At 39.8% G+C, this 12,985-nt stretch overlaps 1 protein-coding gene across 5 annotated transcripts in view; it reads right to left on the bottom strand.

The window, feature by feature from the left end:
- SLC38A6 (solute carrier family 38 member 6) overlaps positions 1–12,979 on the bottom strand; it is a 73,800-nt gene extending 60,821 nt beyond the window's left edge. For all 5 annotated transcript variants that reach the window (XM_053602561.1, XM_053602559.1, XM_053602562.1 and 2 more), the window contains exons 1-3: positions 12,842–12,979; positions 10,704–10,834; positions 8,643–8,716 (exon numbers count right to left, since the gene is read on the bottom strand). In XM_053602561.1, the coding sequence (XP_053458536.1) occupies positions 8,643–8,716; positions 10,704–10,834; positions 12,842–12,958 (322 nt within the window). In that variant the 5' untranslated portion in view covers positions 12,959–12,979. The remainder of the gene's footprint in view (positions 1–8,642; positions 8,717–10,703; positions 10,835–12,841) is intronic.
- Between the last annotated feature and the right edge of the window lie 6 nt (positions 12,980–12,985).

Below are 12,985 nucleotides of genomic sequence, written 5' to 3'. Positions count from 1 at the left end.
AGACAAATTAAAGCTCCGAGTCAAGGGTTGGAAGACAATTTTCCAGGCAAATGGAATTCAGAAGAAAGAGGAGTTGCAATCTTATTTTCAGATACATGTGGATTTAAAGCAACTAAAGTCAAAAAAGACAAAGATGGTCACTTTATATTGGTCAAGGGAAAAATACAACAAGAAGACATTTCAATTCTAAATATTTATGCACCCAATTTAAATGCTCCCAGATTCTTGAAGCAGACCTTACTCAGTCTGAGCAATATGATATCTTATAATACCATAATAACAGGGGACTTTAACACACCTCTTACAGAGCTGGACAGATCCTCTAAACAGAAATTAAACAAAGATATAAGAGATTTAAATGAGACCTTAGACCAACTATGCTTGATAGACGCATATAGAACACTCCACCCCAAAGACAAAGAATATACATTCTTCTCATCACCCCATGGAACATTCCCCAAAATTGATCATATCCTGGGACACAAAACAAATATCAACAGAATCAAAAGAATTGAAATTTTACCTTGTATTTTTTGAGACCATAAGGCACTAAAGGTGGAACTCAACTCTAACAAAAATGCTCAACCCCACCCAAAGGCATGGAAATTAAACAATCTTCTGTTGAATAGCAGATGGGTGCAGGAAGAAATAAAACAGGAAATCATTAACTTTCTTGAGCATAACAACAATGAAGACACAAGCTACCAAAACCTGTGGGATACTGCAAAAGCAGTTTTGAGAGGAAAATTCATCGCTTTAGATGTCTACATTCGAAAAACAGAAAGAGAACACATCAACAATCTCACAAGAGATCTTATGGAATTGGAAAAAAAAGAACAATCTAAGCCTAAACTCAGTAGAAGAAAAGAAATATCCAAAATCAAATCAGAGATCAATGAAATTGAAAACAGAAGAATCATTCAGAAAATTAATGAAACAAGGAGTTGGTTTTTTGAAAAATAAATAAAATAGATAAACCATTGGCCAGACTAACTAGAATTAGAAAAGTAAAATCCCTAGTAACCTCAATCAGAAACGATAAAGGGGAAATAACAACTGATCCCACAGAGATACAAGAGATCATCTCTGAATACTACCAGAAACTCTATGCCCAGAAATTTGACAATGTGAAGGAAATGGATCAATATTTGGAAACACACCCTCTCCCTGGACTTAGCCAGGAAGAAATAGAGCTCCTGAACAGACCAATTTCAAGCACTGAGATCAAAGAAACAATAAAAAAGCTTCCAACTAAAAAATGCCCTGGTCCAGATGGCTTCACTCCAGAATTCTATCAAACCTTCAAGGAAGAGCTTATTCCTGTACTGCAGAAATTATTCCAAAAAACTGAGGAAGAAGGAATCTTCCCCAACACATTCTATGAAGGAAACATCACCCTGATACCAAAACCAGGAAAAGACCCAAACAAAAAGGAGAATTTCAGACCAATCTCACTCATGAATATAGATGGAAAAATTCTCAACAAAATCCTAGCCAATAGATTACAGCTTATCATCAAAAAAGTCATTCATCATGATCAAGTAGGCTTCATCCCAGGGATGCAAGGCTGGTTTAACATACGCAAGTCCATAAACGTTATCCACCATATTAACAGAGGCAAAAATAAAGATCACATGATCCTCTCAATAGATGCAGAAAAAGCATTTGATAAAATCCAGCATCCTTTTCTAATTAGAACACTGAAGAGTATAGGCATAGGTGGCACATTTCTAAAACTGATTGAAGCTATCTACGACAAACCCACAGCCAATATTTTACTGAATGGAGTAAAACTGAAAGCTTTTCCTCTTACAACTGGAACCAGACAAGGTTGTCCTCTGTCACCTTTACTATTCAATGTAGTGCTGGAAGTTCTAGCCAATACAATTAGGCAAGACAAGGAAATAAAGGGAATCCAAATGGGAGCAGAGGAGGTCAAACTCTCCCTCTTTGCTGACGACATGATCTTATACTTAGAGAACCCCAAAGACTCAACCACAAGACTCCTAGAAGTCATCAAAAAATACAGTAATGTTTCAGGATATAAAATCAATGTCCACAAGTCAATAGCCTTTGTATACACCAATAACAGTCAAGATGAGAAGCTAATTAAGGACACAACTCCCTTCACCATAGTTTCAAAGAAAATGAAATACCTAGGAATATACCTAACGAAGGAGGTGAAGGACCTCTATAAAGAAAACTATGAACTCCTCAGAAAGGAAATAGCAGAGGATATTAACAAATGGAAGAACATACCATGCTCATGGATGGGAAGAATCAACATTGTTAAAATGTCTATACTTCCCAAAGCAATCTACCTATTCAATGCCATTCCTATCAAAGTACCTACATCGTACTTTCAAGATTTGGAAAAAATGATTCTGCTTTTTGTATGGAACCGGAAAAAACCCCGTATAGCTAAGGCAGTTCTTAGTAACAAAAATAAAGCTGGGGGCATCAGCATACCAGATTTTAGTCTGTACTACAAAGCCATAGTGGTCAAGACAGCATGGTACTGGCACAAAAACAGAGACATAGACACTTGGAATCGAATTGAACACCAAGAAATGAAACTAACATCTTACAACCACCTAATCTTCGATAAACCAAACAAGAACTTACCTTGGGGGAAAGACTCCCTATTCAATAAATGGTGTTGGGAGAACTGGTTGTCTACATGTAAAAGACTGAAACTGGACCCACACCTTTCCCCACTCACAAAAATTGACTCAAGATGGATAAAGGACTTAAATTTAAGGCATGAAACAATAAAAATCCTCCCAGAAAGCATAGGAAAAACACTGGAAGATATTGGCCTGGGGAAAGACTTCATGAAGAAGACTGCCATGGCAATTGCAACAACAACAAAAATAAACAAATGGGACTTCATTAAACTGAAAAGCTTCTGTACAGCTAAGGAGACAATAACCAAAGCAAAGAGACAACCCACACAATGGGAAAGGATGTTTGCATATTTTCAATCAGACAAAAGCTTGATAACCAGGATCTATAGAGAACTCAAATTAATCCACATGAAAAAAGCCAACAATCCCTTATATCAATGGGCAAGAGACATGAATAGAACCTTCTCTAAAGACAACAGACGAATGGCTAACAAACACATGAAAAAATGTTCATCATCTCTATATATTAGAGAAATGCAAATCAAAACAACCCTGAGATATCATCTAACCCCAGTGAGAATGGCCCACATCACAAAATCTCAAAACTGCAGATGCTGGCGTGGATGTGGAGAGAAGGGAACACTTTTACACTGCTGGTGGGACTGCAAACTAGTACAACCTTTCTGGAAGGAAGTATGGAGAAACCTCAAAGCACTCAACCTAGACCTCCCATTCGATCCTGCAATCCCATTACTGGGCATCTACCCAGAAGGAAAAAAATCCTTTTATCATAAGGACACTTGTACTAGACTGTTTATTGCAGCTCAATTTACAATCGCCAAAATGTGGAAACAGCCTAAATGCCCACCAACCCAGGAATGGATTAACAAGCTGTGGTATATGTATACCATGGAATACTATTCAGCCATTAAAAAAAATGGAGACTTTACATCCTTCGTATTAACCTGGATGGAATTGGAAGACATTATTCTTAGTAAAGCATCACAAGAATGGAGAAGTATGAATCCTATGTACTCAATCTTGATATGAGGACAATTAATGACAATTAAGGATATGGGGGGGAAGCAGAAAGAGGGATGGAGGGAGGGGGGTGGGGCCTTAGTGTGTGTCACACTTTATGGGGGCAAGACATGATTGCAAGAGGGACTTTACCTAACAATTGTAATCAGTGTAACTGGCTTATTGTACCCTCAATGAATCCCCAACAATAAAAAAAAAAAAAAAAAAAAGATGGAGAGTTCTACAAACCTGAGACATGTACCATCCGTCCAGTGATGTCACGAAAGCAATGGGACACGAGACTAAAGTTCAGGCTTCCAGGCGAGGCACATAAAGTTTAGAGTCATCATGAGGAAAAGAAAAGAGATTACAGGAAGAGTCCCAGGGGTACTCCACTGTTAGAGGCTGGGTAGACAAAGAGAACTTAGGAGAAGAAAAGAGTAAGAGTGTCCAGGGGAGTGTGAATAAAGTATTTCTCAGAGGCGGGACTTTGCAACTGTGCCACGTGTTGCTGACTTGTCAAGGAAGATGAAGACTGAGGATTGACTTTTGGATTTAGCAATACGGAGGTCACTGTACAATAATTTCAGTGTCCCCAAAGTCACCCCTCAAATTGCCATACATAGGGAAACTGGGGAACTGTAGCTAAATGTACTTATACTTACAAAATTTTACAAAGTATTTTCTACATGTTGGCCGCCTCTTTGTAAAACTTTGCAATGAATATGGTTCATTTAGCTACAATTGCCCATCTTCTCTATGTATGGCAACTCTGAGTGGAGTGGGTCAGACCTTGAGAGGAAGGAGACCGGAGGCATCTGGTAAAGTTGTGCTATGAAGACATATCGAAGGGATATGGAGACAAAGATGTTCTTAAGATACAGCAAATTACAGACTACTTGGAAAGTGAAAAGAAGAAAAATCACAGAAAGGAACAAAGGTGAAATAACTAAGAGGAGAGAGAATGGTTAGAGTGACGTAGCGAGAGCAGAAGGGGTCACAGCACAGGTGGAGGGCTGGCCTGAGCTGGGAACACGACGAGTTCACCCCAAGGGACAGAGCACATGGGCACAGAAGAGAGGGAGAGGCAGGGGAGTTGGCCAGAGCTTACAAAGGTCTTTTATGATTGCTTCTGTTTTCTCGGTGAAGCAGAAAGTAAGGATACCAGGTAGAGGGAAATCAAGAAAAATGTGTTGAAGGTTTGAGAAACAGAAGATATGAAAAAGTCACCTCTTAGATAGCAGATGAAAGAGCTAAATGAAACGAATAAGTGACTGAAGTGAAGAAGCAGCCGGGACTGTGTGGCAGCAACCTCAGTCCATCAGACACTGAATTATAGCAATGTCGTGTATCAGTCCACACAGCTATATTTCCCTTTAGGAACATTCACATGCAGGGCTGCATATATGAAGAGTTATATTTAACTATGATTAGAATTTTGCCAGGGAACTATGATGGTGCGAGAGATAGGCAAGGGAGTAATAACCTAGGACAGAACCTCAACCGTATCGGAAGGAAACATGAACAAGAGTGAGTGGACGGCGCAGGAACCAGGCTCAGCAAACTCAAGTGCTGCTGAGAGTGAAGGCCTGCCAGAGTCTGACCACTTGAGAGAGTGATTAGAAAGACAGAAGACGGTGGTGGCTGAAGGGGAGGTTTTGAAAATGAGATTTTGGAGAGTTTATAATCTTGGTAATGACAAAATCAATGGTATGACCATGGAAATAAGTATGTAAAGAACATGATCGCTAGAGAAGATGAGGTTCCGGACATGTAAGTATTAAAAGAACGGGTGGACATTGAAATAATCCAGAATTATGACAGGGGTAATATTGAAGAAATTAAAAGGGAAATAGGAGCTAAAATTTAGCTTAGAGCTAACATTTTCATAAAATGATAGCAAATGGTCTAGAAGGCTACAGATGATGATAGCAAGGAGAGCAATTGATGGTACAGATTTATAAAGTTCAAAGTTGGGGGGCTTAGGGAAAGGGAGACAGTTGAGAAGTGGAAGTGGTGCAGACAGAGCAGCTATCCCATCACCGACCGGTGTGGGATACCTGAAAGAGAACAGGTGGCCACCTGAAGGAACTACAGGAAGCACTGCCCTCAAAGACTTAGAGAAAGAAAGCGAAGAGAATGTCTAGAAAAGAATTAAAGGACATGTGGGTTTTGCTGATGATTGACTGTGAGTCCCAGAGTTGACAGTGGAAGGGTTTCAAGAATGGGAAAGCAGTGGAGGATAAGGTCAGGAAACAGATGACAGCCATATGGGACGAGTCTGGGAAATGAAGGATCACCTAAGATTCTTAAAGGGACTGACATAAATTGAGATAAATGGCATAATGTCATTAATCCGAATAGTCTCCAGGCAGATAGTGATGGCAATTCAGTGAGTAGCAGGGATGAGGGGAGGAGGAAGTAGCAGTTGGCGTCTCACCAGAAGCATACGGAGTTCTAGAATTCTCATTCCTGCCAGCTGACAGAGATGTGGAGGCCAGTGGAGGGGAGTGGTGAGTCTATCCAGAACATAAGAATGGCAAAGAGATGGCCATGTGTACAGCACCTTGGGACTTTTACCCCAGTGAGCATTCATAATAAGAGGTACCATTTAGCAACAACTTGACATTTCTTATACATTATTTTCTTTCGCTCTCCTAACAATCCTATGAGGGAAGTATTATCATTGCCATTTTGCAGATGACAAACTAAAGCTAGAGAAAATAAGGTACTTTATATGTTACCTCAGCTCCCATGAAATGCCTTGATAGACACCCAAATCCTCTATAAAATCTAAAATTGAAAAATTTCACAAGGGTATATGTGAAACTTGGTAAATGGTCTGTAAAGCTAGTGAATGATGCCCCATGATCATATCAATGTACACAGCTATGATTTAATAAAAATAAAATAAAATACAATAAATAAAATTAAAAAAAAAGAAAAATTTCACATGAATTATTTTTTTACTTTTATAAAGAAAAACATTTCTCTTCCCCTTTTACCTCCAGGCAAATAAATAAGGAAGTTATTTTGTAAAAACTTATGATTGTTTTTTCTCTGACTGATAAATTCAATCTTAAGCATAATACTCTTTTAGACAGTCCAGCAAACTGGGGGCGGGGGGATTAGCTATATGCTATTCTCTAGTCTTTTATATATGAACGTATGTATGAAAAAAAGAAAAGCCTACCTCCATAGAGAATTTTACAATGACTGAAGGAATTCAATCAACAGAAGACAGGTGCATCAGTGTGTGTGAAGAACCATGAGGAAGTTAGTTCAAGGACACAGGTAAGCTAAAAAACAATCAATGAAAAAGACAAAAGAAAGAGAAACAGATGTTTTCACTTCAAATGTCCCAGAGTTATAGAAAAGAACGAGACAATGCCAAAGTTTTAAAGTTAAATATATACTATGAAAGAACTGAAAGATAAGAAACAAATTAACATTACTTAGAAATCCCTATGAGTTGAATACTCAAATATTCCTACATAATTAAAATAGTTTACAATTACTAAAACTAAAATGACGTTTAGAAGACACAGTCACCATATAATTGACCAAAGGGTTAGTCTTTTAATAGAATTCATTAAAAAGAATCTATTAAGATATTAAACTATTATAATTTAAAATAATTTTTTCATACAAAGAAGCAAAATTTAAAAATACGTAATTAAAATTTCAGTGAAGTTTCAGCAAGAGTCAGAACTACATTCATCTAAAGCTACTCTTCCTGAACTGGGGACTAATATTTGCACTGTTTTCTAAGACTTTCAGCCATCTGCATGTTCATCAAGCCCTACCCAGCCTACACCCTGGATGGCCAAAGCCCTGCTACAAGTTACAGCTATAAGCCATGGATCCTAAACCAGTTTTGTATAAGAATCACCCAGAGGACCTGATAAAAACATATTCTTGAGTCCTGCTTCAGGTTTTGGAACCAAAATCCCTAATACTTAGAAATTCACATGTATTAAAAGATCTATGGGTGGTTCTGATGCACAGTCAAGTTTCAGGGCTAAAACTATAGCAGTTGTTTTAGAACTATGTTCTGAAGAGTCTTAAAAGTCTAAAGAATGCCTTTGGGCTTCTGACTGTTTCAGTCCAGACTAATCCCATTGTTACCTAATTGTTTATCTATCCTGCTTCCGAAATTCTGAAAACCCTAAGACCAGATAGAGCAAAATGAACTCACCAATATAAGAATGAAACCCATAATTTTGGCATCAAAACCAACCTAATCCACAAATAAAAGACTGTACAGATAAAAAGACCAGAATTGATGAACATAGAATATTTGTTAATGAAAAATGGAAAATCTTTTAAAAGCAGTTATACAATTCATATATTTTTATACTTTTACTTAACCTAAAAGAACTTATTCAAAACATGACCATATTGCATAATAAAATTCCAAGTGGAATAAACACACATACACATATAAACTGCACATACTTCTGCCACTTAGGAAATCTATCTTTCCTAGACTTGCAAGTACAAATATAAAATGTATCTAAATAAATCCAAAGCTTTGCCCCTTGCCTCCTCTAGTCCTAATTCTGCTGTCCCCTCCTCTGTCCAGCACGGGGGGGCGGGGGGCAGGCAGGGAGGGGAGCAGCAGATCTGGGAAGGTTCTCTCCCTAAGGAAATGCTCGCCCGGGGAGAAATCTGATCAGAATGAACATTTGTCTACTTCTTCCTCGTAAGTACCTTTATGTGCTCCCCTAATCTACTGTCAGCCAGAAAACTATGCTGTCTGTGTGGCAGAGGAAGACAGGTAAGAACTCTTAATTTCTCCTCCCATCCTGTGCTTGGATATTCCCCCATAGGATTCAGTTTATACGTTCTGGCCTTTTCACATTCTCCATTTCAATCACTCTACCTCGCAACAACATACACCCATTGAAAATTAAACCTGAGACATCCAATTCTTTACGTAGATACAAACTCAAGGGACTGCTCCATCAAATGAATCGACGTGTTTTTACTCACCGGTCTGAATACACATACTAAGCAGAAGATGGACTGAGTAAGAAGCCAGGAGAGCAACTATCAGCAGCAAGAAACTAAAATATAAAAGAACAAATAGTCAATCCCCCCAAAGTTTCTCTATTTTGTGGTGTCCCACTACAAAAACCAATTTCCTCACAGTTAAGCATTCACAGGGACTGTCTCTGAGTAGTTGAAGTATGTTCGTTAAACAAACTAAGAAGATACTTTTCTACTTTTTAATATTGACCAAATATTAAATTTAAATTTAGTATTTGGTAAAATTTCATTGTACTGCTTTTAAAATAAAAAATAAACAAACTTCATTTAAAATATAAGCAACCTTCCTCATTTTGCATTCTTGTCTGCTGACTGCTGAATCAGCCATTTAATGATCTTGTAAAATTTTCCTCTTATGACTATCTTTTCCTATTTTAAGCCTAAACAGAAGTTTCAGTTATGAAATCTCACTGTCTTCTCCTTTTCTCTTCCCTTCCTCTAGCCCCTTCCAGTGATGTGGACCTCCTTACCATAACTTCACCTGTAATACTTTTTTCTTTTTTTTTTTTTCACCTGTAGTATTAAAGCTGTATTTGCTAGCATCTATTAAACACACACATACTCTCCAAACCAAACCAAAACAATGCAGTTAACAAACACATTCCTAATGACACAATTTTAAAAGTGTGCAAACAGTATGATGATTGGAGTCCTCTCACCAGCAGTGTGAAAAGAAGTAACATGCACCATTTCCAATTTATCTCAGGAAAACGCTGGCAGGACAAATTTCTAACTGTTAGAGCTGGCCCCAATGGATTGCCCAATAGTTGAAGAAATTCTATCTCTGTGGCCCAGTTACTAAGTAGCAAAACTGAGAAATGAGAATATACTTCATTAAACTGATGTCAGAGACCTCACAAAGTAGCAATTTAGCATCACCAAAAGGAGCAGTTAAAATGTTTCAGTGAGCACACATTAAGTGGTACACATTTGTATGTAACACCCTGGTGTATAAAACATGGTTTCTCAAAAAGAAAAAGGAAATAAGTGCTTTATGTCTTGTTTAAAGTGTCACATACAGTTTTCATGTTTTTAAAATAATGAAAGTTTGTGACTACATCTAACAAAAGCAAATTGGGTTACTTAAAAATTGGTTTGCTTATCAAAACATTTGTAATAAGTAAGAAACCTAAATGAGATTTTACATATTTAAAATTTTTTACTAAAATAGGTCTGCTTCAAAACAAACGTTAGTTTGTTCATTCCATTAGCCACAGGGCTAGAGGCTAAGGCTAAGGTCCAGTTCTAAAGGATTTCACAGTTTAGTGGAAAGATTAATTTGCAAATAAATCATAACACATTATAGTAACAGAATGAACATACTAAGTCTATGAGAGCACAGAAAACCCAGGACTACCTTCTAGTAGGGGCAAAACTAGTCTATTAGCTGAGTCTTCAAAGATGAAAAGTAGGCACAGACCACAGAAAGTGAAATAGGACTACTTAACAGCAGAAGGAGAGAAAAAGATGGAGAGGAATGAAATGATAATTAGCTTTATTTGCACTCACAAAATTGGTATTTTTTAGTAATCTGCATGCTGATAAGCTTGGTATAATGAATAATTCAATTCTGTTGTTTTCTTAGGAGACTCTCAACTCCCATCTGTCACCCAGGCTGGAGTGCAGTGAGGTGATCATAAGTCACTGCAGCCTCCAATTCCTGGGCTCAAGCAATCCTCCCACCTGAGCCTCCCAAGTAGCTGGGTTTACAAGTACAAGCCACCATCCTTGGCTGTGAATAAGCCATTTCTTAAGATTACAAAAGAACGTGGAGTAAGTCTCCATTTTTAAAAACTAGCTGCACTTTTGGATAAAAATCTAAACTATGTAGTATCCCTCTAAGCTACAGACTAACAACAAGAGTAGCAAGAAAAATGTTATTGATAAAATCTCAGAAATAATTGAACTAGAAATTATATAACAGCAGCTTCTGGAACCCATCTCTTTGTTTCTCAGTGTGCTATCAAAATAAAAAAAAAAAGTATGGTAAAATATTAAACTCACCTAAATCCAAGGATACCGGTATTAGCCATAACATATGCTAAGCCAAGGATGCCACTTCCCATGATGGCATTCATCAAATTAAACACTGAGAAACCAAATGAAACACCTGAAGATCCCTGTCTGTGAAGTTCCTGTAAATACACAAATTTAGTAGTGTTACTTGTTTGGATGGTGAAAGCCAAATTTTGTGAAGAAATCACTGAAAGGTTAGGCAAAAACTCTGCAAATCTCTAGGCTTCGTGTGACACATTAGGTGTTTAATCAGCAGTTTCCTTTCCCTTCCTTTCCACCTCCCATTAGTGCAGCTCCAGGAACCTTGAGTTTCCTGGAAAAATCCTCTCCACCAGTACAGAGGCAAGGCAGGCTTCAGAAAGAGCCATGACTAAGCACGAGTCTGCAAGAGATGAAGATAGGACAGAAACCGGTGGGGACATAGAGGTGGGATATGGACTCTGCTCATGTGATTACTGAAAATCTCTGAGTTACCTTGGGACTGGTATCAACAACTGTCCAATTACCAGGACTACAAAATGAATCTCTATTTATATACTTAATGAATTAATTCTATCCAACTGGAAAGATGGTCAGGAATACCTTACAATGACAGTAGAATAAATAGAATAAATTCACGTCGCTTGGAGAGAATATCCCTGAAAACACTTTCCACCCCCATAGCATTAGGGAACAAAGTCCTAGACAAAGTTACAGTCCACGGACTTGACTTAAAAGCACTGGCTTTAGGATCAGGGGCATGCTATGTACTTTATTTATTTATTTTTTGAGACAAGGACTCGCTCTGTCACCCAGGCTGGAGTGCAGTGAGTGGATCATATACCTCACTGCAGCCTTGAACTCTGGAACTCCTGGGCTTAAGCGATCATTCTACATGATCCTCCTGCCTCAGCTTCCCGGGTAGCTAGGACTACAACCTCGCGCCCCCACACATGGCTCATTTTTAATTTTTTGTAGAGATGAGATCTTGCTATGTTGCCAAGGCTGATCTCCAACTCCTGGCTTCAAACGATCCTCCAGCCTAAGCCTCCCAAAGTGCTGGGATTACAGGCGTGAGCCACTGTGCTTGGCCGCTATGCACTTATTACTAGGCCACCTCCACCGGTAAGAATGTCTGGATTAAGATGTTTATAACCACCTAAATGGCTGAGTCACGAAAAGGAAAATCCTGTGACTCTTGCAAAGTCCTCACAAGACCGGCAGAGGAAACAAGGGAGGCGACAGAGATCCTAAGAAACAGGCGTAAGTTACACCACCCTGGGGTGCTCAGCCCGTCAGGTGTGCAGCCTCGGCTCGGCACTACATCCCTTGGCCCTTCTCTGAGCTGCACCTTCCTTCCTAGAGCACGTGAGGCTGCTGTCACGTTTACAACTCGGCGGATCGCAGCCAATAGGAGAACAACTCCACTGAGTTTCTGCGCACGGTATTAGGTATTCACTTTTTCTTCTAAAATACCAAACAAGTAATTGTAATGGGAAAGGGCTCTGCTCCAGAATCCCTTAAAAGCAACTAAGTTTAGGGGCGGCGCCTGTGGCCCAGTGAGTAGGGCGCCAGCCCCATATACCGAGGGTGGCGGGTTCAAACCCGGCCCCAGCCAAACTACAACAACAACAACAACAAAAAATAGCTGGGCGTTGTGGCGGGCGCCTGTGGTCCCAGCTACGCGGGAGGCTGAGGCACGAGAATCGAATCGTCTGAGCCCAAAAGCTGGAGGTTGCTGTGAGCTGTGATGCCACAGTACTCTACCGAGGGTGACAAAGTGAGACTCTGTCTCTAATAAATAAATAAATAATAAACAAAAGCAGCTCTAATTAAAAAAAAAAAAAGCAACTAAGTTTAACCTCACAGTTAGGGTTCAAAATGGGTCCAGCAGTTAACCATCTGGGCGACCCTGGGTCATTACTTAATATGAGCCTCGGTTTCCTATGTGCAAGATGTGCCCAAAGGATCGACCCCGGCCCTAGGCGCGACGCGTGGACGGTGGGCCACCGAAGCCTCTAGGCTGCTGCCTCTGGGCCGCGAGGCCCGGGGGCCGGGCTTCAGCGTCTCGGCTCTCGAGTTCCCATCCCGCTGGCCAAGGCTGAGCGCCTGGCGTCAGCGCGCGGGGGTTAACGCAGCCCACTTACGTTGCTTAGCAACGGACTCAACTCTCCCGCCTCCGCCTCCGCCTCCGCGTCTTCGGGCTGCCGGACAGAGACGTACCAGCCCGGCTCGGCGCTGGGGTTCCCCCGGGACGTCTCCATGCCGCTCTGTGGCTGACTACCACGTCC

Source organism: Nycticebus coucang, chromosome 9 (assembly GCF_027406575.1).
Source record: "Nycticebus coucang isolate mNycCou1 chromosome 9, mNycCou1.pri, whole genome shotgun sequence".
NCBI lineage: Eukaryota > Metazoa > Chordata > Mammalia > Primates > Lorisidae > Nycticebus > Nycticebus coucang.
The sequence above is the reverse complement of the archived record's forward strand: the minus strand, read 5'-3'. Positions and strand labels throughout refer to the sequence as shown.